Here is a 23,781-nt window from a genome sequence, read left to right on the forward strand (position 1 = left end):
TTATCAAAATTTCTACCAACCAGAGGAACAGGAGCTGAAGCACTGTGTCCCCACTGCCGCTCTTCTGAAAGTGATACCATAGAAATTGATTCTGTAGATTTTTACAGACCATGTAAGACCTTCCTTAACTTTCTACTATTAATATACTAATGGAATTACACTTGTTTTGTAACTGTTTGACTGTCTGCAGTATTGTACATTGAGGTACTTCTTAGGGAATGTCCAGCTATCACTGCCCTTCAGTTTTCACCCTGCCCCACCCCTTCCCTTCCTTGTCTCCATGCACAGTGACACTTATTTACACTTCATTCACTTTGAAATCACTCTGGCTGTGTTAAGGGACATCAGTGTAAATGAGCATCAGGCCCACCATGTTTATTTGACTTTAGTTATTGAATCAGACTAACCAAATGTCATGCTTCCCCACTCTTTATGCTCCACACGACTAAAGAGTCAAGGAAAGCAAAGGTAGCAGAGTGGGTTCGAGGGCATTGTTGAGATTGGGAATCTGTGCTGCGGTGTAGTGCACTGGCTGCACTAAAAAGTCAGCATTTGTTTCACAGAGATACTTGAGAACAACAGGAAGTCCTGGGGCACCTTAGAGACTAACAGCTATTTTGGAGCATTGGCTTTTGTGGGCAAAGACCCGCTTCAGCAGATGCATGAGTTATCTGAGATATATGAGTTACTACAAAATTTCTAAACTGCGTGGTAAATCTGTCTCTGTTCTGGCAATCTCTGCATGACTGCTGTAGCTTGTGCTTTGTGGGCCACCATAACAAGTCCATTCACTTCTTCAAAGTAATATTTGCTTGTTGACAAAATATTGAAATCATCTTTGGAGAAAGGTGCAGCAAAAGATAAACATGATGATGAGGTGCAATCAAACCGAATACTACATCATTGCCTTCGTTTCAGTGTTTGCTTTTCTACTGTGACAGTGATGTCAAATATTGAGCTTAATATTTATGAAGTTTTTAAATTTGAACTCTTTTAGGAAAGAATATCCATATTCAGAGGTCCAACACCTGGTTTTATGTGTGGGGTAATTGAATGTAGGACACAATGTATGACTTTGATGGTAACTTCCAAACAGATCAGATAGGACTTAAGCTCGTACCAGTAATAGTCCCCAAATCAGTTCCTGCTGGTACTCAGTGGGAGTCAGTTGGGAGCTGAACCGGTTCTAGTCAACTTAAAACCACAATGGCAACCTTCCTACTTCCTTTCGTAAAGTTAGGTAGAAACTTTGCAGCAAATCATCTGATTAATGTGAAATCCTGTGAATAAAGACAGTTATAGGGGTTTGAAAGCACAAACTTAATTTTGGTACCTGGATATTCTGTTTCATCTGCTGTAGAGAGAGCCTACAGACTTACTCTTTTTCTTTCACTACTGGGAGGAGCTCAGATACTACCTTGTTGGAGAACCATGTAAGTATGTAAATACAGCAAGGTCGCGACGTTCCCTAGTGTGACATCCGCGAATTCAATTATTCGTGAGGGCTGCTGATTCCCCAGGGTTCGGCTGGGGAGTGCCGGCAGCTGCTGCTTCCCCAGGGCTGGGAGCGCCAGCGGCTGCTGCTTCTGTGGGACTCCCGGGCTGGGAGTGCTCGCGGCTGCTGCTTCCCTGGGGATCCAGGTGGAGAGAGCCCATGGCCGCCACTTCCACAGGTTTCTGAGCCTGCTGTATTTGTGAAATTCAGCATTCATGAGGGTTCTCAACACTGAACCCTTGTGAATGTTGCGAACGTACTGTATAGAGAGCAGAAGTTAAAGTCCCGTAACATAGGTTACCTTTTCTTGGTGTGAAATGTGAGACTTCTATGTGTGAATGTCAAAGCAGCTGTGTAATGCTCATTTTTCTTGGGTCCTCAGGCTCCATGCTGTTAGATAGTCACTATGCCCTGCTTCTTTTATGGTCCCATGCGCCTTTGTCCTCAGCCACATGAAATTTTTATTTTCCCCTTCCGTGGGTTTTTCCAGTGATTGGTCAATGATTCAAGTTTTATAATGCCTCATAGATGTTGTTTCCGCAGTAACAGCATTACGAGAGGGTATGAGAATAGGCATTTAAGAAGTGCCATTTAATCCTGATTGTATTTACACTCAACCCTCGTTAGAGTACTTCATCTACGACTACTCGTTAAAACAAGGAGAACGTATACTTACCTTTGTTCACTAGACAAGTGAACTTCCCCCCCCCACTAATACAAGTCTTACCCCCTCCCTGCAGCTCCAACCCTCCTCAGCCTGAACTCTCCACGGCCCCAACCCGCTGCAGCCTGACCCCTCTGCTGGACACACAGACCCAATCCACTGTAGTCTGAACCCCCCGGAACCCCAAACTGCCTCAGTCTGACTCCCATCCCACTGGACCTGCACAGCCAACTCACTGTAGCCTGACCCCCCGCCCAGCTAGCTCAGAGACCCAACCTGCTGCAGCCTTAATCCCCTGACCTGTGCCACGGACCCAACCTGCCCCAGCCTGAACCCTGCCCGCCTGCCCCAACACGGACCCAACTTACCGCAGCCTTAATATCCCCCCGCCCCCGGACCCAACCCTCCCTCCTGCTCATGGCCTCAGACTGCCTCCGGCCTTTAACTCTCTCCAACCCTTGCCCCAACCCAAGGTTCACTTACCTTTCAAAAGCAGTGCCACATGCTGCCACTCCTCTGAATTAGGAGCACTTGAAACCAATCAAAGACTTTTACCTCTATTTTACTGGGAATTTAGTGTCCCTCTTAACGAGTTTTCATCTATGAGCAGAAAGTTGGGAACCAATTGCACTCCTATAGCGAGGGATGAGTGTATATGTTGTTGCTTTCCTGTGAATAACTGGTTTAAAAGTCACTCTGGTTTCAGAAGATGAATTTGGTTTTGGATAATGGGATAAGGTTTTCAACTGATACCACAGGTCCCATTCCATTCTAGGGAGGTTTGGTGTATAAGATATGATCTCACTACAGTACTGGAAATACTTCTATATTAGGGAAAATTTTTGGGATTTCTCAGAAAGCGGTCCTAAATTTTCATGCAAACTGAATGCTCTTTGTTTATTTTCCTATAGGAAAATCGCCCGGTCCCAGAACCAGGTCCCAATGGTAGGTCTCTAGAGTGACTGCTTCCTTTCTACCTTGCATTTTTCTTTCTGTGTAATTTCTTGCAAAATTCTCTGTTTGTCCTTCACTGATATGCCTCTGCAAGCCAGCTACAGTGTGTATGATAACATGTAGCATTGCCTTGAAAAGAGTATGTATGTGGAGCAGGTCAAATCTTCCATTAATCTCAGGGCGGATGGTATTGAAATGTGAAATGCATGTGGAATTGGCTAACACGCTCTCCCCATGTTTTAGGTTGACAGGTTCTGGAAACAATAACAATTACTGAAACATACAATCCTGAGGGTCCTATTGAAAAATGATGTATAAGGTCTAGAAAATTAGTTCTCGTCCTTTAGACCTTCCTGCATCTGGTCTAGTGAAGTGTAAATGGATAGGACTTGGACTCAACAGAAAGAAAATGCAGACAAAATTGGGCAAGAGACTACATCATATTAATATGTGTTTGTGTGCTTCATATTATCTTTTTCTCAAAGAGAATATTACAAAGGGGTGCTGAATGTTCACTTAGATGAGAGCTGGAGATGATTTCTCAGGATTGGGTCTATAGAAACCAGAGACGGAAGAATCAGCTGGAAACTCCATTCTGTCCTCATTCACATAAAAAGCTTCAATTGAGATTTTGATGCCGCAGGCTGGTTATCATGTTTATCAGAAACTCTACATGTAGTTTTATCTTGATAATCTGCTTGCTTGTTCATTATCCGAACACTGAAGTATATAGGCTTTATTGCTGCATTTGAATTCATACTACGCAATTCTATTTGAAAATCATTCAGGTAACCAGAAATGTCATGGATTATATTAATCAAAGGTCCCATTTTTCACTCAGACTTGAGGTCTCCTCTTACATTATATTTGCCTTCATTTATAAGAGATGTCTTTTTATTTTGAGTTCTTGAAGTTTGAATTCCATATCCAATTTCATTAAGAACCTCATAAATGTCGGCTAGTTTACAGGATACAATTGCAGTTACGTTACTTTTATGAATCTTGTTAGTAAAGGATGGTGAACAGATGAGAAAAACAGAACTACAACAGAGGTTTTCAAACTGTGGTCCGTGAGCTCCGTTCAGGTAATCTGTGGCTGGCTCCCTCTAGTACGTGTGCCTGGGCAGCCTCACACAAGGGAGCGAAGGGCCATTCACATAGTTAGTGGCTGACATGCATGGCTCTGCTCACTAGTTGCTGAAGGGAGCAGTGGGGTAAGAAGAATAGGTGCGGGGAATTTGTGGTGTGTAGGGCTATGGCGTACAGAGTAAGAGGTGAATTTCCCTTGCAGCCGCAGCCCTGGAGCTAGGGAAAGAGAGTCGTCCCTCCCAGTCCAGCTGTGGTAGCTACCGTGGCAGGGTCAGGGAGACCCCTACTGATATTAGCATGATTTGTGTGCTTTTAATTTGGTAGTACAAAAGAAGATAACTATTAAGGGTTTTTGTATAGCACGCTTATCCACAGTGCTTAAAAACAGTAGCTAATGGTATTGCGGAGTTTGGAAAGGATCATTGAGTGGTCCAGCAAGATCCTCAACAATTTTCAAGTGGTCCATGGAGGGGAAAGTTTGAGAACCACTGAACTGAAGGAAGAAGGACTGGAAGACCTTTCAATTCTGTCTAGACCACCCCTAGGATCAGTGCAGGATTGTTCAATGCTATATTTTCTAGAGACAAATATCAGACTAAGATTTTCAGAAATGCTCCTAGCATTAGCCTAAATCTGGTCTCATTGAAACCAGTAGGAAAAATGCAACTGACTGAACTAAGAGATGAGTTAGGCCAACAGTAAGTGCTATTGACAATCTCATTCTAATAGTTTTTTTTAATTTAGAAAAGCTAATTTTTTTCTCTCTCAAATATTTTCTCATTGTTTCTATTAAACTTTTTTCCTACAAACTAGCAAATAAAATATTTCCTTGTCATAATTATCCTAAAGTAAGCTCTATAAATCACCATGTAATGTAACGCATCCCAGAGAGAACAGAATTGTGACTAAAAATGTTACTTTGAGTGGCACTGAGGGACTGCAGAATTAAGAGAGATGACGGAAAGGATTAACAACACAGTTCTTAAGTATGACCTGATAAGATTTAAAAGAAGGTGATTTATGTTAACACTTGTGTTGTTTTAGCTGTTTGTATGTCTTTTTAATGATGCATAAAGTCTGAAAGTTGGTGGGGTTTTTTGTTTTTGTTTGTTTTTTACCTTGAAGCTTGTTTGGCAAAAGGTCTCTGCTTATTTTTTAAATTAAAATTCAGCACTTGTGTGCCCTTGAAGAGTCTGTTGGTAATTAGAAAGGTAGAGAATTATGGAGTATAAAAATAAACAAGTTTTCTGGAGGCCATCTTCAGTGCTAAAGCTAACCTCTAAGGCTACAGTTACACTTGAAGCACTGTCGACAGAGGTTTCTGTTGGATGAGATTTTCCGACAAAATTTCTGTTGACAGAGTATGGCCATACACTAAAGCCAATCGAAAGGGCGATTCTCTCTGTCAACAGAGTGGCTGGACTTCCCGGCTGTTCTCTTGACAAAACTGCCAACTAAAAGCACGGCAGACTGGGCTGCCCAGTGTCCTGAAAGCTCTTGTCTGTCAACAGAAGGCCCTCCCAGAGCTTCCACACAGCTGTTCTGTAAACAAAATCTGTGGACAAAGGTGCTTTTCCTCATCTGGGAGAGACAAGGTTGTCGGCAGAAGTGCCAAGTTTTGTCGACAGACTATTGACAAAATGCATTTTGTGTGTGGACATACGGTGAGTTTTGTTGATAAAAACTCGATAGAGTAGCCATAGTCTAATTGTTAAGATTTCCCTAAAAACAGATTATCAAATCACTTCCTTCCTACTACAGATCTTTTCACACCTTCCTTTTAAGAATAAGAAGTTAGATGCATATCAGAGAGGGGATGCACTTGATAAATCATAGGTCTGATTTGATATGGCAAAACCTGTGATGTCACAGGTTCCAGAAAAATTAACTGTGATTAATTGATGGGAGGAGTGATATTTTTATTCTGATTTTTTTTCATTCAGATTTTTCCTAAAATAAATTTAGTTCAAACCCTTGCAAGTTAAGTTCTGAGTTGTCAGCCCAGGAATTCTTCAACGTAATAGGGAATCAAAGACTTGACTTTCTGCAGATTTATAATGAAAAAAATAAGTAAAAAGCAAAATATAATGAAAGAAACATGTTCCTTTCCAGACCTGTTCAGCACATAAAGGGGCAAAAAAGGAAATAAGCTCCCTTCAGTGTTCCTCTGTAGGACAGTTACTTGTCAGTGTTTAAAACCATTCCCAAGATGCTACATCTTGCTGCAGACCGTAGAGGAAGTCTGCCGTGCAGTTGGTCTCTGGTTTATGACTCTTTCTTTCCTTGTCAGAGGTGCTGCTGAGGATGCATTCAGTTGGGATCTGTGGATCTGATGTCCACTACTGGCTGAATGGTAGAATTGGGGACTTTATCATAAAGAAGCCTATGGTGCTAGGGCATGAGGCATCTGGAACTGTCACCAAAGTGGGGCCATCAGTAACCCATCTGAAGCCAGGTGAGCAATTTCCTTGACTCTGGTGCCTGGTTGCTTGATATGCACTTTCCCTGTTGTATCATAGAACAATAGAGCTGGAAAAGATCTTAAAAGCCATCAAGTCCAGCCCCCTGCCCTAGGCAGGGCCAAACCCATCAGATCAGCCCAGCCAGGGCTTTGTTGAGGTGAGACTTAAACATCTCCAGGGATGGAAACTCCACTACTTCCCTGGGGAGACCATTCCAATGCTTCACCACCCTCCTAGTGAAAAAGTTTTTCCTAATGTTCAACCTGGACGTTGCCAACCACAACTTGAGATCATTGTTCCGTGTTCTGCCATCCGTGTCCACTGTGAACGGCCTCTTTGCAACCTCCCTTCAGTAAGTTGAAGGCTGTTATCAAGTCCCCCCCTCAGTATTCTCTTCTGCAGACTAAACAATCCCAATTCCCTCAACCTTTCTTCATAAGTCATATGCTCCAGCCCCCTAATTATTTTGGTTGCCCTCTGCTGGACCCTCTCCAGTGTATCCACATCCTTCCTATAATTGGGGGCCCAGAACTGGACACAGTACTCCAGATGCGGTCTCACCAAAGCCGAATAAAGAGGAACAATCTCTTCTCTGGATCTACTGGCGACACTCCTCTTGATGCAACCTAATATGCCATTAGACTTCTTGGCTACAACGACACACTGTTGACTCATGTCCAGCTTCTTGTCCACTGTAACTCCCAGGTCCTTTTCTGCAGAACTACTACTGAGCCAGTGGGACCCCAGCCTCCAACAATGCTTGGGATTCTTCCGACGCAAGTGCAGGTGATGAGGTTGAGAGAATAGCTGGCTAGGAAATGTTAAGTATTTATTGTACATTGATGAAACGTTAGGAATCCTGGACACCAGAGGAGGCTGAGCCAAAAGCTTTAGTTTGTGAGTTATAAAAGAAAGAGGGGGATGGTTCAGCGCAGTGTGTTAGTCTGGAACTCGGGACTTCTGTGCTCCGTCTCCTACTACCAAGATTTCCTGGGCAAGCTTAGTCGAGTCCCCTTGCCTCATTTTCCCTCGTTTAAATTGGGGATAATAGCACCGCTCTATTTCATAGGGGAGTTGGGAAGAGCAGTACGTTAAAGATTGTGAGATGCTGGGGTACTGTAATAACTGGAGTCAGATAAGGCCTTTGGGTGAAAACCTTAAGTTGGATTTCATAAATTTCATAGAGGGCTCTGCCTTTATATTGGGTTCAAATAGCTGTGCGGATCCCAGCACCACTGGACTCGGAGTTCAGGAGCCAGAGCTGGATCTCGATGTTATGGTTTGAGCCTATATCTGTCTAAAACACAGATCTTATCTATTGGTTCACTGCTGTTCTCACCCCTTGGATGCACCAGCCCTTCCCTGACATGATTATTTAGAAGTGAATCTAGCGTAAGATGCTAGGATAAAAGCAGCTTCTCTTGGGTGGTCTCCTGTCCCTGTTTTACTGCATAGTACACTGGGCAGATTGAGATTTGTTGTTATTTGGCCAACATTCACTCCTCACAATCCATAAGGCTCACTGTCGTTCATCACTCAGTTTGGACAGCTGACTTCATAGCACTTCTAGGAATCGCTTCCTTTTGCCTTTGAGAGAGTGCTGGTCTGTTTTGACTATTGCACATACCCTGTTGTCTGATGCATGGATACGTGTTAAACATGCCCTCCAAGCCTTTGGATAGCATGCGTACGAGTCACTTGTGCTGGTAATGAGACCTTTCGTTATTCCAGTTAATTCGCTATTATGACTTCCTTTTGCTGGAAGGGCTTCAGTATTTGAGAACCTTGGACATTGATGTTTAGATGCTAATTTAGTAATAAATGTGGTGTATTATAAATCTGGAGTGACTCTGTTGGCTTCAGTAATGTAAAGGCAGATTTAAATAGATGTCATTCAGGGCTTATCTACGCTTAGTCAGAGATTGATCTCTCAGAGGCTGATTTAATTGATCTAGTAGAGACATGCTGAATCAGCTACTCATCACTCTCCTGTTTGAACACGGTACTTAATGGGGTCACAAGGAGGGAAGTCAATAGGAGAGTTTCTGTTGTCAACCTCCTGCTACGTAGAGCATTAGCAGATGCTGTAGAAATTCAGCAGAAGGTATGTCAATTCAAGCAATGTTAGTTGCATAGCTGGAGTTGTGTCATAAGTCGACTTTCTCCCTAAGTGTATGCCTGCCCTGCAAGTAGAATTTGGTCCAAGAGTTAGATCTGTGGGGCAAGGACTAAATCTTTGTGCTCTGTGCAGTGCTGAGTACACTGATGCCACTCCGCAATTCCTCAGGGGAATCCTTGGAATTTGGAGTCAGATCTTCTACCTCCTACATGCACTTGTCGGGTTTTACTAGAAGTCCAACCTCCCTCCCTGTTGTAATTGTCGGTCTGCAGAGCCAATACAATGATTGCCAACAGATCCTGCATGGTGTTTCCATTTAGTTCCTATTCTAGTTACAGGACCTCTCGGATACCGCTCAGTGGTATTCTGTGACAAACACTGTCTTTTGATGGGAATAGAAAATCAGCCAATTCACAGTGATTAGACTGAGAGGCAGATGTAGATAGGTCTACATGTGACTGTGCCTGTGTCCTCTTAGTGTCTGTCTGCCTTGTGCATATTGTACTTCCTCCTGTATGGATGAACATATGTATGGCTGGATCCCCGGAGCTAGATGTTAAATCCTCCATAGCATGGAATTATGGAAGTAGATTCAAATGTATTGGAGGAAGTGTTGGCTTTTCAGTGAGTGTTTACAGGGCAGATCTCTCCTTTTGTTGGCATCCCTCTTGATAATTCAGATCTGTACACGGTACTTTGCCCACACACTCCTAGTCTCACCTCACCCTGCTTTCACTCACTCAGGTGATCGAGTGGCCATTGAGCCAGGTGCTCCACGAGACATCGATGAATTCTGCAAAATTGGACGCTACAACCTGTCTCCAACTATCTTCTTCTGTGCGACACCTCCTGATGATGGAAACCTATGCCGATATTATACACACAATGCCAGCTTTTGCTACAAGTTAGTCACATGCTCCCCCTGCCTACAGATAACCACTCCCTCTTTGGTCTTAGCCGTATTATTCTCCCTTGCTGCCTCAGCCACCTGCACAGTAGGGGTGGTAATTTAGTTACAGGAAGTGGTTCCTGTTTCCCTGAGATGCCCTTAACATGGGTGGGGTTAAGTGTTTGGGAATGAGAGAACTTAATCATCCCTTCCTTGTAATGTCCTTTTCCCTTAATGCACTTTGAGAACTATGGTTGCTAGGTATTGTAGAAGAGCTGGGGTGGTTTATTGCTCTGTTTTCATCTCCACTTATCATCATGGTATCTGAAAACTTTATGACAGGGAGTAGTTAGATGTTTCTCCCCTGCAGATTTCCGGTAACTTTATCTTTGCTTTAACTCTGGTTAGTTTCCTTTTCTTAAGCCCTCTCTGTTCTTGCTCTCATTTCTACAAGGCAAGGTAAAGCCTGATGGTTTTGGGATTCTGCATTGGAAACTGCAAGAAGAGATTTGCCTCATTCATCAATGAGAGCCAGACCCAAAGCTGCACTGTAGAAAGCAGTGCTAGAACAGCTAAATCTGTAATACAAACTGGTCCTGATTGTTTCAGGCAGCCAGAACTCCCACCAATCCAACCTCATGCAACACTGAGGACTGTTTTGACTGCACTGATCCCAACTGTCACAACCTAGACATCACAGACACTCACTTGGGCCTCGATTCAGCAAAGCATTTAAGTATATGAGCATGCCTGTTCAGTTATGCACTTAAGCAAATGCTTGGTTGCAATAGAACTTAAGCACAAGCTTAATGTTAAGCATGTGCTGAAGTACTTTGCTGAAAAAGAGCATTAGAGAACCTGGCAGTTCCGGTTCATCCCTGTGTAATTGCTTTGACTTCAGTAGTGTTATGTCAGGGATGAATTTGGTTCAACTTGTCTATCCCATGGAAATAACCTGTTTGCAGTTCCAGGTAGGTATTTAATCTGGCATATATTCCCTCTTTTTTAGACCCATTAGTTGAAGCATACATTCGCCCCATGGGTCAACAGCAGAGCCCCAACAGACTGTCAGTGCCCCTGCTCTGCACAGACGGGGACAAGTATCTGGCTTGGTTTCTTTTTCATGGTATAATAAAAATCACACCTTGCCTTTCATTAGCACCTTTCATCTGTGTACGTCTAGGCACTTTGAAAGCATTTATTAATGTAATCACATGGCTCCTGACAGGTGGGCAAGAGTAATTTTACCCAGCAAGTTATGGACTTGGTTTTCCAACATGTGTAACAGTGGATGATTGACTAAGACTGTGCACAGGTAGCTGAATGTCCTCCTGGCAGCAGGAGCGTAGATAGCCATGTTGTGCTAATGCACCACAAAAATATAATAACTAGATAGTTCTTCATGTGTCACTATTATCACTTCATACTCAAAGCACAGCTCAAGTTGTAAAGGGTTGAAGACTCCCTGAAGGCCAATCAGGTTTTCCTGGGTGTTGATTAGGTACTCTGGCAATGAGCAGCAGTAGTATAGAGTCCTTTAAAAGTTAGGTTTGCTGACTCCCTCACCCACTAGCCACTGCTCTGGTGAATTAGTGTCATGTGTAGTCGCGGGCTGCTTCTGAGATGTGGCCAACAAAGTACCACTTCAGGGTGCCACATACCATTGGTGAATAGGCTGATAAACACTCGGATAGTTTTAACAGAGCCACATATCCTTATTTAGCCACAATTCCCCAAAGAACTCAGTAGCTCAAGGATTTTGCAGGATTAGAACTACTAAAGCAGTAGAGTGTAGTCTGCTTTAGCACCGGGCAGGAGCTCATCTCTCTGGCAGTAGCTCAGAAGTGTCTGTCTTACACCAGAGGCATAGGATCTGACTCCCTCTTGCCATGTGCCCTTTGTCATCATTTACCACTGTTCCAACTGTATGCAAGACACTGCCACTGTGCTTTGGGGTATTTGACTCCCTCTTTGCACCAGGTGTTACTTACTCCACTGACTATGGGCATCCAGGGCCTTCAGCTCTTCTTGGGAGGGTGAATGCTAGGACCTAGTCACAAAGCATTAAACTCTTTTTGTACATGTTAGAAATTTGCATGAATCTCAGGCTAACCCACCAGCTGAAATACTTCTCTTGTGTCAGTCACCAGCAACAGGGTATGATGAGGTAGTGAGGGGGGATGTCTGGTCATTTGTACCTTTGCTTTGTGAATGAAGTGGCCAGCTCTACAAGCTGTAGCATTTTGTAAGTCTGACCCCTGGGAAAACTCCTCTCTTATTAACCTGACGAGTGAATGATGTGCAGCATATTTCTCCTCTGCCCCAGGAGCAGAACAATGATTGAAGGTGCAGAGGCCTTTTCCCTTACAAAGGCTGGGCAGGGCTCTCCCCCACAGCACATTGTTGAACATCCTCATTACTCATTGCAGCAAACACTGAGCATCATGTTTTCTAGGGCTCGTGCCTAAATTTTGCCTGCCAAAAGAGAAATTGCACAGATTGGTAGTTAGCTGCAAGGTATCTTATGCAGCACACAGGTGTGTGTTTTATTACAGTAAGGGCATGATGTCAGCAGAGGTGATCCTGCAGGTCATAACATTTTAGCTTCACTTCACCACCATTAAAAGCCCCTATTGTGACTGTTGTGTGTGTGTCTGGTTCTTGCAGGCTTCCAGACAATGTCTCCTTTGAAGAAGGAGCCCTGATTGAACCCCTTTCTGTGGGAATCCATGCTTGCCGACGAGGCGGAGTCACTCTGGGATCCAAAGTCTTAATCTGTGGGGCTGGTATGGAATAACCCGCCTTGTGCTTCCCTCCTGTTGAGAGTGTTCTGCCTCAGAGAAAAGCAACAGAGTGACCAGTCAGCTTTCTAGGTTCAGGATGGAGTATTGTGTGCTGACAACTCCAGTCTCCACAGCCCACATCTGTCTGCCTGAGGCAGCGGGGGCCGGGGGCAGCCGAGCACTCCTTTGCCGCACTTTGGCCGTCCCTGCTCCAGAATGGATTTGAAGTGCGTGTTGCGGCTCAACAGGCAGTTTGAGTGGTAACAAGATATCCAGGAGTCTGACAGTGTTCTCATCACTGCCATCTCCCACTCAAACCTGGAGAGCCCTGCAGCTGCCCCTGACATCCGCCACAGTCCCAGCGCTAGCTCTCCTTGGGATGCTGCTGTAGCGCCAGCACAGTGCGCTTTGCCGCACACTCACTTCACCACAACTCTGATTTTCCGGCATTCTGATATTTCTTTTTCTTGTTGCCCAGGACCCATCGGGCTGGTTTGCTTGCTCGTTGCCAAGATGATGGGTGCTGCCCAGGTAGTAATTACAGGTAGGATTTTCTTTTAACTCTCAAAATACTGTCTTGGTCCCCAGTATCTGCAAGGGTTTTTCTGTGTGGCCTGTCATGTACAAATTAGCAGCAGAAGTGCCAGGTGCTACCTGTGCTAGGTAACCATGTAAAGATCAACACCTGATGTCTATATGAGGTGTTCAGGAGTCTTTAGCTGATCTGTTCTCTGTCCAGTTTTGCCTTAGGCATCTTAACCAGTAAGGCAGATATAAATAGGATGATGCTTACTTAGCACATGTTTTTACTTAAATTTTCTCCAGGCTAGAGCCTCGATGCTATTAGGAGAATGCAACTGCACCCTTCACAACTAGGAGCATACGTGCTCATCATCATTGCAATTATTGTTTCTTTGAGCAATTGTCCAAGTGCATTCCAACAGATATATACGTGTGCAGTGTGCATGATCTCCAAAAAGCTTTTACCTTAACAGAATCCATTGGATTGGCTTTGCAGCCTCCTGGAGTGGCACACCCATGGGGGTGCGTGTAAGATGTTGATGACCTTCCACCCTTTCAGTTCCTTCTGACCACCCATGATGGTCATTGGAACAGCACCAGTCTCTTGCATTGCAAGCTTCTCGGAACCCTGGTTGCTGCTAGTTGGTATAATAGTTTAACATATTCATTTGGAATTCCCACCAACTTAACTCCCCTTGTAGGGGTATGCCATGCTCACCAGGGCTTAAAACCTGTGAGAGCTGTGGCAAACATATGCCCAGTGGTCTCCTTCGTGCCAGTGATGGTACATGTTTGAGTGAGGGACATCAAACTGACAGATGCCCCAATTGTCGAAGCTTCTATCCTTGAATAACACAGCATGCACGCTCTGTTGGAATGGATGTGAGCAACATGTCTTGAAGAACAAGAGTTATGAGATGTAGGTAACCATTTTCTCAGTCTTTGGACCGAGACATAAAACTGATGTTCCCCTAGCTTCTCCATGGGTCTCTGTGTACAGGGCTGGTAATTCTGCTTCTTTACTTGCTGTCTCCCTGGCCCCCATCCCACTCCCTCAAGGCTGAATTAAGACATGCTGAGGTCCTAAGTTATATCAAGTTTGAGGCATTACCGAAACACATGTAAACAAGTATAATTGATAGTTAGAGCCCCCTCATAACGTGAGATCCCAGCCTGTAGTTTGCTTGTCTTGTGTGTAAGTCCAGCAGTGCCTGGCCCTCCAACTCTGTACGCAGAGATACAGCTCCATGGAGAAGCTTGGGGCAGGAGTTCTGCTCATTTCTCCACTGGGAGGGCAGCCGGGAAGGGGGCAGAGCGCTGGCAGCCCCCAGTACACCTTCATCATAGGTAACAAAGGATGGGGAGGAAAGGGGATGAGTCAGGCTGAGGGCAGGGCAGAGTCATGTGGGGTGGTCACACTTGCCCATCCGCTCTTAGGAGGTGTGCCCTCCCCTCCTGTACAGTAAGACTTTTTTTTTTTTTTTTTACTTGTACCGCTGCCTAGTACAGAGTGACCAGGGCTTCTAGGCATTATGGTAATTTGGTACAGATCATGAAATAACCAAAATGATGATGTGCATCTGTAGAGAACCCCACTGACACCAGGTAAGTGCAGCTGCACCTTTGCTACATGCCTCGGTCAGAAGGACTTTTCTGTGGGTTTCAGGGTATTAAGAGTCAGGATTTATGGAAAGCTGACGGTCTGCTTCAGAGTCCCACTGACATCTCCTGTGCCTTTCAGTTGCTTGTTGCTCAGCTCTCTTTCCACCAGGCCAAAGAGGAGAGCTGATCTCCTACCCGTCTTTCCTGTCAGGCTGGGGGAGTTCTGAAGGGGAACCAGACTTCTCCACCCAATGTGCTTGCATTATGTTGCACTGGGCATGCTTTCTGCTTGGACCACTCTGTGGGACATCTACTTGCATGATATTTGGCAGACAGCTTCAATTCTGCAATTTATTCCTTCCTTCTCCAGATTTATCTGCCTCACGCCTGGAAAAAGCCAAAGAGATTGAGGCAGATTTCCTCATTCAGATAAAGAAAGAGACCCCAAAGGAGGTGGCCTGCATGGTGCAAGATTTGCTTAACTGTATGCCTGATATAACCATGGAGTGCTCTGGGGCGGAGGCCAGCATCCAGACTGGCATTTACGTGAGTTCCTCCTTCCTCTCTCCATGTGTATATTTACTTCCCTCTAACGTCCATGAGACTTATTTTGTCTGTCTGTCTGTCTGTCTGTCACAGGGCAGAATATTGCTCTGCCGCCCTGCAGTATAGTTGAGGGGTAATCATGGTCTCCCCAGATTAGATCCTTTTAGGATGTCCCTAGTTATGCCCCTAGACTGCACTCTTTCTGACGAAGCCCGAGTTGTATTTCCAGGGTTGGTCCTTGGCTTACTGTACAGGTTTCTGTGCTGTGGCTTGGAGAGGACACTGAGTTCTTTATGCATTGTATCCTCTCCCTGCTCCTTTACTTCATCTATTTGTAGATGTCACTATTAGCCATTGATTGAAATGGACAGTGCCTGTTCCCTTGCAGCCTCACCATTAGGGAAGGCAAGCAATGAGTCAGCAGCACGCAGCATGCGAGAGAGAGAGAGGCATTAGCCCACGAGAATGCTGGCTCTCTTTTGTGGTGGGCTGTGGTCTCTTGTGAGCAACAGTGATTGACAGCATTGCATGATTCCGTGATTTCCCTTCCTCCTCACTGACTTGTAAAGCATCTCTTCCAATGGCTCTTCATCTGTACACTGTCAGCACCTCCCAGTTTGTCGTGTGTAGCCTTTTCATCTTTCATATGCTCTCCTCGCTTCTCCCTGTGTCTCCTTCTACTCATGACACACACACGCTCTTCCCTGGCCTGGAACGGTCTCCCAGATCTTGTCCACCAAGCACCTTTTTCCTCCCTCTTATCTCAGATCTCACCTTCACACCCACTTTTCCCGGGAGTGTAGTGTTTTCTTCTGTGCACACTGTTGTTTGGCTTGTGTGTGAATTCCTTGTTAGCCTTGTGAGTTTCTGGGCAACTTGCTTCATGATTTTACCCTAGCAGCCAGGTGTGAAAGTGGATGCTGGGATTTGCCAGTGAGCCTTGCACTGAGCCCAGCGTTCTCAGCAAAGGGAGCATGGGTCTGAACCCCTGAAGGGGTGGGGCCTTGGCAGAAGGGGTGAGACTGGGAGTAGACCATCACCAGCCAGTCCTTCATGGCTGGCAGCTCCTGGGATCCAGTGGTGATTTGAAGAGCCTGTGGCTCCCAGATGCAGCCACAATAGCTGAGAGCCCTGGACTCTTTCAAATCACTGGTTCCCAGGGTAGTTGTCTCTTTTCCTCCCCTGCTGCCCCATTGGCAGCCGTGCCAGCTGCGTTCAGCAGGACTCCCACAGTAGTGCTTTAATGTTGCTGCCAGTCTCTGACCAGGTTGCTGATGGGTGCAAAAACTTGGCCATATGCGGGTGGCACTGGTGGCTGGTTCTTACCAGTGCACTTCATTGGCTCACTTTCACCTCTGCTAGCAGCACTGTACACAGGCTAGTCACAGTGGGAACTAGGAGCACTGAAATGAAGCCAAGTGGGAGAAAATGCAAGCTGAATGACAGGGCCTTCTGCTAGGGTGTGGAATGGTTCGGTCAGAACACAAGGTAATGTGTTCTAGGGAACAACACTCACTTGATGGGCCTGTAGTAGGACGGGGTTTCTGGGCACAGCTGGAGAGATCAATCCAGGGTACCTTTGCTTAACATCCGGGCTACTTGCAGCCCCAGACTGGGATTTCCTTCTCACTAAGGCCAATGTAACCAGCCACCACAGCACATCTGCCAGCCCCTATAGCCAGCCAGAAGCCACACGAGCAAACCCACAGACTTCTCCGCTGCTGTACCAGCCCAGATCAACAACGCCCAGCTTAAGGGGAGAGGCTTTTAAGCCTGTTTCACCCAATATCACATAGATTCTTCCAGACACCAAAGGGCCCAGCCCCAGATCCCGGTCAATATATACGTGGATCTTACACAAACAACATGCTCACCAATTCTTTAGATCTAAATATCTGAAGGTTTATTAATAAAAAGAAAGAACAGGAGAAGAATTGTTAAAGCAATACTTTACATGCATCAGTCATAACAATTGATGCAGGCCAGCGGTGTTGTTTGCTGATTTTTGAAAGTCTCTGAAGGTTCATTTTGGGTTACATAGATTCAGTTATTGGAGCACTGTAGATTTGGCCCACTGGGGTCCCCATACTGGCATGTGCACTCTTGGAGACCAAAAGACAAAGGATCCAAGATGGACACTGCTACATTCACATCATGGTTCTCTCTGTTATTGGTTGTTGAGTTCTGGGACAAAGCCCCTCCTTCTTCCCATAATTCAGGGTCCTCCCCACCTGACTCAGGTGGGCTGTTGTGGCAAGCTGCCATTGGATGAATCCCAGGGGACAGTCTCAGGTTTCTGAAATGGACCAGTTCCTTTGACCAATGGGCTGCATCTCATTGACACGTCCCAGGCATCTGGAATGTGCATTTGACTATGAGCCCTTCTTTATAGCCCATTCATCGTGGTCAGGGCTGAGTTTACACCTCCTATTGTGGAGCTTAGCACTAAAACATTTTCTAATACATAACCAAAACCTACATACATGTTACAGACATGTAAGTAGCATACACAGATTCAGGGCATCATCAGCTTTCATTGGATGCTTCACACTGTGCTCCTAGCACAATATTTGGTGCAACAGATACAATGGACACACAAAATGGCTTCCAGACTCTCATAAAATCCTGTCATGTCACAGGACCTTTCCCGTGTCTAGCCTCCCAAGCACTGGTCCCATCTTCCCCTTAGTCTTTGTGCTATAGCTAGCAGTGAGCATGCCACAGCAAGGCTAGTATTTGTACCTATCATTTTCGAACTGAACATCAACCAGAGGTCTTTTAGATATAAGGAATAGCCAGCATGGATTTGTAGAGAACGATTCATGATGCAGTCTAACCAACTGAATGTCCTCCTTCAACCAGGTTGTTTGCCTAGTGGGTACAGGGAAACCACTAGACCTGATGTATCTTGATTTTAGTAAGGCTTTGACACTGTCCCACACAACGTTCTCATAGCCAGACTAGGGAAATATGGTCTGGGTGAAATGATTGTAAATGTGGGTGCACAACTGGTTGAATGAGCTCAAAAAGTAGTTAGGATCCTCTCAGTCTGAGAGGCCTATCTTCTGTCTAGTGGGGTCCTGCAGATGTTTGTCTTTGGTCCACTACTCATCAATATTTTCCTTAATAATTTGATTAAGGGAGCAGAAAGTAAGCAATACAATTTATGGATGGCTGCAAGCTGGGATGTATTGCTGCAAGCACTTTAAAGGACAGCATTAGAATTCCAAACAACCTTGACAAATTGGAGAATTTGTCTGAAAACAGTAAGAAGAAATGCAAAATCCTCCTTGTAGGAAGGAAAAATAAAATGCACAATTACAAAATGGGGAAAGATTAGCTAGGCAGTACTACAACTGGAAAATCGCTGAGAGTTAGCGTGGATTACAGACAGCATATGAGCTTGGAATGTAAAGAAGTTGCAGAAAAGATTATCATTCTGGAGTGTACTAACATGAGTGTCATACTAGGTCACAGAGATTTATCCTGCTTTAAATGGCTCTGGTGGGGCCTCAGCTGGATTTTGTTCCATTCTGGGTGCTGCACTTTAGAAAAGATACAAACAAATGGGAGAGAGTCCAGAGAAGAGCAGCAAAAATGATCAAACATATAGGAAACTTAATGTCTGAGGAAAAGTATAAAAACTGGGCATGTAAAGTCTTGAGAGAAGACGACTGAGGGGGAGGGACTGATAACAGCCTTCAGGTATGTCAGGAGCTGTCATAAAGAGGACTCTGATCATTTGTTCTTGGTGTCTACTGAAAGCAGGACAAGATGTAACCAGTTCAGCCTACAGCAAGGAAGATTTTGGTTCACTATTAGGAAGAATTTTCTATCTCTGAGTGGTCGAGCTCAGGAACAGGCTTCCAAGGGAGCTGGCTGAACCCCTGTCTTTGGAACTTTTTAAGCACAGAGTAGGACAACTGCCTCTCAGGTCTGGTCTAGGTTTATTCGGTCCTGCCAGAGTGCAGGAAGCTAAATAGGATGACTTCTTGAGGTCCCTTCCAGTCCTATATTTCTGATTCTGTTTCCATGCCATTTCCTCTAGCCCAGTCTACATAGGGAAATGGAAGGTGTCAGCCGCCCCCTGCCCCCCCAGTACAGAGAGGCTGTGGCTGCATTGGGGTAGGTCCAGCAGTGGGCAACAAAAATGAGCAGGGGACTGGAGCACATGACCTATGAGGAGAGTCTGAGGGATGTGGACTTAAGTTTACAGAAGACACACATGAGGGGCAGTTGGATAGCCACCTTCAACTTCCTGAAAGCAGGGAGCTCTAAAGAGGATGGAGAGAGGCTGTTCTCAGTAATGAGGGATGGCAGCACAAGAAGTATTGGTTTCAAGTTACAGTGGGGACATCATGGTTGGATATTAGGAAAAACTATTTCCCCAGGAGGGTGGTGAAGCACTGGAATGTGTTACTTAGAGAGGGGGTGGAATCTCCATCCCTAGAGGATTCTAAGTCCTTGCTGGGATGATTCAGTTGAGGTTGATCCTGCTTTAGTCAAGGGACTGGACTCGATGACCTCCTGAGATCCCTTGCAGGCCTAGGATTCTATGATTCTATGAGCTGTTGTTTCTCACAAGCGGGTTTTGTCCATAGAGGAAGCAGAGCATGTGATGCTCTCTGCTTAGGTGTGTGATAAACATGATATAAAAATAACTCCCTAACTGGGGTCCTGAATGGGCATCATGGAAAGTAAATGTTAATAAGGGATTGAGACTGGCCATTTTCCCTTCCCTACAGAGCTTTCTAGGTGCAGTGTTGGGGCTTTTCATCACAGCAAGCAACTCCCAGCAACATCTGAAAATCAAACATTAATCTGTGGTAAAGGGAAGCAAGCCCAAATGAACACCCAAAACATAAGCCACTAGGGCTAGGCTATGTCTCAAGACCTATGCTAACAGAGACTTTGGAATCACAGAAATATCCTGCAAACTTTTTTTCCTTGGAGGTGAGGATCAAAGTATGACCCATGCTGTCCTGCTCTCACAGGCTCTGCCTCTGATGCAATATTACTGAATTATGACTCTATATTGTAGAAAACATTAACGTTATTTACACTGACCTGCTTGATTTTGCAATCAGTGTCATGGCATTTGCTTGGTTCAATAACGATCTATTTGCCCAAGCTTTATGTGACTAACCGGGGTAAATGGAGCCTAGAGGAAGTTGTGCCCAGGAACACTGGGATTCTGAACTGAGCTGCGACACCTCCTATTTTGGGAGTGCTGCCGGAGAACCCAGCCAAACCTCTGCTGACATGGCTGAAAGACCCACCCCCTAGGAAACGAGATACACAGTGGCTTTATGGGGAATTTCGCATCAGGGAAGTATGGGGCCTTTTTTATGCAACATCGTAAATAACTGTATGGCTTAACTGTTTTGTAGCACAGCTTAGTGTTAGGGTACTACAGAAAAGTTGTGCCACAGCATAGAGAGGCAGAATTCCCCTGCTATAGCAGCTGCTACACCTCTTTCTGTAGCAGACCTGCCCTGGGGTCTTTTAATGTCGGCATTGCAGTTGTGTGGGCTGTAAAGGAGAAGCAAGCTCCTTGACCCTTTCCTTTACTGTTCACTGGTCCTGTGAGAATAGCAGATCAGATGGTTGTTTGGCAGCACTCTAGTTTCTCCAACTCTGCAGCCTAGTAACAACTGAGCTGCATTCACAAGCAGCTCTTGCACTTTGTATTGTGGGTGAGCGTGACCGAGCTTTGTGTCTGAGACTGAGCACTGGTTCCCACTCTGGTTTGGCCATATCATTTCATGGGAGTCTCCACTAGGAGAAGGTGAACAATGCCACTTTTCTGCGCTCCTCCCTGGCCGTACTTGTGGGGAGGGAGGGAGGGTTGTTGGAGCTTCGTGATTCTGCAGAGGCGGCTGATCGTCTTCCAGGCAGATAACGATATGCACAGTAATTCCTTCTTGTGCAGATCTAGTCCCGTATATTCCATTTGTCATATAATCACTGTAATATCACTGTGACTTTATTGGACTCGTAGCCTGAGGAGACTTGAGGCATTTGAAAATTATAGTCAAATGTTTTCAGCATCTTCAGAATCCTCGAACTGGATCTCTTTCTCTAGGTGTCCAGAGATCTCTGGCAGACGGAGCAAGATCAAAGAGCTGGAATGTCCTTAGTTGATGAGTCGGGGTCCCTGGGTACATGCCAGCTCCTGTCAGTGCTCAGCAGCTCCTGCTTACTGTGGTTCAGAGCACTGTCGCACCTGTGAGCAGATAACGGCACTTGTGAACAAAACTGTTTTCTTTGGAAAACTTATTAATCCCAGGTGTGGTACAGAATTGATCCTTTCTTGGCTCAAGTGCCAAGAGCCAGGAACGTAGCTCTGCTGGGGTATTGAATGCCCGCTGAGAACATCGGTAAGATGCTGTGCTGTGGAGCTGTTGACACTGTTGTTTAGTGACTGCACCCCTACGCAGCATTCAGTAGAAAAATAATTCAGCTCATCACAGTGTATTGTCTTTTCCTGGGTGAGCTGTGCAGAGCTTGAGGGGGAGCAGCGTGCTTCTCCACAGCCCATGCATTGCTCCCTCCATCCTGCCCACTCTCGGTCCCTTCCTTGTGTATGAACAAAGAACAGCGGAGAGACCTCGACGTGTAGGAGAACGGGACGCCTCCAGGCACAGGAGGACAAAGAGAGAGGATCTGGGTGGTTTTATTAGAAACTGGCAGAAATGTCAAAAGTACCTCTGGGTTTCTGAACTTCATGCTTAGGAGTGTGTTCCTAATCTCGAGGTGTACTTAATGCTGGCTGCCATCAAGCCAGTGTGCTTAAGACAGAAAGAAGCTGCAGCAGTGTGAGCTGCTGGATGTGCCTGTAATGTACATGCTTTAGGGCAGGAATTCTCAGTCTTTGGGCAGGCCTTCTAAAGGAGGAGTGGGATGTGCTAGCTGAGTACTTTTTCTGAGCTCTGGCTGTCTGCCCTGGTGGCTAAGCTCATATAGAAGGGATGTGCACACTCAGGAGGCAAGGATAAATGGGACATCTGGAGCTTCTTCACGAAGGAGGTTCAGGCCCTTTTCCCCCCACCCATCCCTCAGAGGGAGGCAGCCCAGGCTCAGCCTCTCTCTCTCCCCCAGTCCCTCATCAAGAGGCAGCAGGGCTCTGGCTGTCAGCCCTGCAGTGGCAGCAGCAGCCCAGAAGTAAGTGTAGCAATGGTTCACCAAGTCTGCTGTGAAAAGTGATATTGACAAATAGAACTTTGCCACCCTCACTTGTGTGCTGCTGCTGGCAGTGCTGCCTTCAGAGCTGGGCAAACAGCAGCTGCTCTCTGCTCTGCCTTCAGAGCTGGATGGTGCGGGTGCACTGTGGGGGAGGCATAAACTACAGACACAGAGAGGACTGGGGGCTGGTCAAAAAGGTTTGAGAGCCACTGCTGTAAGGTAGGAACTCCATTTATAGCCGGCTGAGGAGACTGAGAGCAGTGGCCATTTTTGCTATGTATACAGGAGCTGGTTAGCTTCCACGGTCAGCCAGCATTTGCATTTATTTTGTTTGTTGTTCCTCCTCAGGCCACTCGCTCAGGTGGGACCCTGGTTCTGGTGGGCCTGGGGCCAGAGATGGTCCATATCCCTATTGTGAATGCTGCTGTGCGTGAGGTGGATATCAAGGGGATATTTCGCTACTGCAATACGTGAGTATTGGTTTGAGCATACTGACGTGGCCAACAGACTACTCTGTAGTCCCTGAGGACTTAATTCCTCCTCAAGGAAAGAGGAAGTGGAAGCCCTTGTAATGTTCCCTCTCTGAGCACTATTTCTCAGGACAAGGTAAATGCCCCTGTCACCAAACGGAGTCTCTGGCAGACCACCAGCCCCGTTCCCCTTGCACTGTACGTTTGGAGTCTGGCTGGCTTTCCAAGTGACAGTGCAGCATCTTAGTGAAGCTGGCAAATAAGTGCAGTGCAAAGCACATGAGGAGTGGAAACTGGGCAATAGTGGGTCAGTGAGGAGGTAATGGTGAAGGGATAGGTGCAGAGGTTGGCAGTGTGGGATGGACTAGGGTTGGGTGGGGTGGTGGGAGTCGGGATAAGTGGGAGTGGCAGGAAATGAGGGCTAGCAGTTAAGAGATGGGACAGCGGGGGAGAGAGAGAGAGAGAAGATGGGTGGAAGGTGTCCATGAGGCAATCTCTGAATTAAACTACGGTCCGTGCTGTGCAGATGTTCGAGACCTCTGCTTTAATGTAGAGAGGCACAAGTCTTCTTATTGGCTACAAAATTATTGAACCCTCTTAAAATCCTGTCATCCTATGTGTTTTGACCACATGTGGCCATATGAATGTGAATTTACCAACCAATCCTGCAGATCCAGAGGGTAATGATAATTTTCTGCTTGTTTGTATCCTATTACGAGCTTGATCCAGCCTTGCTATTTTGGTGATTTTTGCACTTAGCCTAAGCTGCAGTTTGCCAACTCCACTCTCTGTGAATTATCCATGGAACGGTCATGTGATTTATGGCAATGTAATTCTGAAAGAAAGGTCGAATAAAAGAGAGACAGATTTAGAGCTCATCTATGCAGTTTTAGGCCCTGCCTATGCTGGAGGAACAGCCTGGTTCACAAGTAGAGGTCTATTTCACACTGTAGATGAGACTGAGCTAAGGTTTACCTTGTCCATGGAGCAGGCCTTGGTCC

At 45.7% G+C, this 23,781-nt stretch overlaps 1 protein-coding gene across 3 annotated transcripts in view; it reads left to right on the forward strand.

Moving 5' to 3' along the window:
* SORD (sorbitol dehydrogenase) overlaps positions 1–23,781 on the forward strand; it is a 33,294-nt gene that overhangs the window by 5,668 nt on the left and 3,845 nt on the right. For 2 of the 3 annotated variants that reach the window (XM_075006412.1, XM_075006413.1), the window contains exons 2-8: positions 3,071–3,104; positions 6,493–6,657; positions 9,528–9,687; positions 12,340–12,458; positions 12,934–12,999; positions 14,950–15,125; positions 22,659–22,780. In XM_075006412.1, coding sequence (XP_074862513.1) covers positions 3,071–3,104; positions 6,493–6,657; positions 9,528–9,687; positions 12,340–12,458; positions 12,934–12,999; positions 14,950–15,125; positions 22,659–22,780 — 842 coding nt within the window. The remainder of the gene's footprint in view (positions 1–3,070; positions 3,105–6,492; positions 6,658–9,527; positions 9,688–12,339; positions 12,459–12,933; positions 13,000–14,949; positions 15,126–22,658; positions 22,781–23,781) is intronic. The other variant, XM_075006414.1, reaches the window with a different exon arrangement.

Source organism: Carettochelys insculpta, chromosome 12, assembly GCF_033958435.1.
Source record: "Carettochelys insculpta isolate YL-2023 chromosome 12, ASM3395843v1, whole genome shotgun sequence".
Lineage (NCBI taxonomy): Eukaryota > Metazoa > Chordata > Testudines > Carettochelyidae > Carettochelys > Carettochelys insculpta.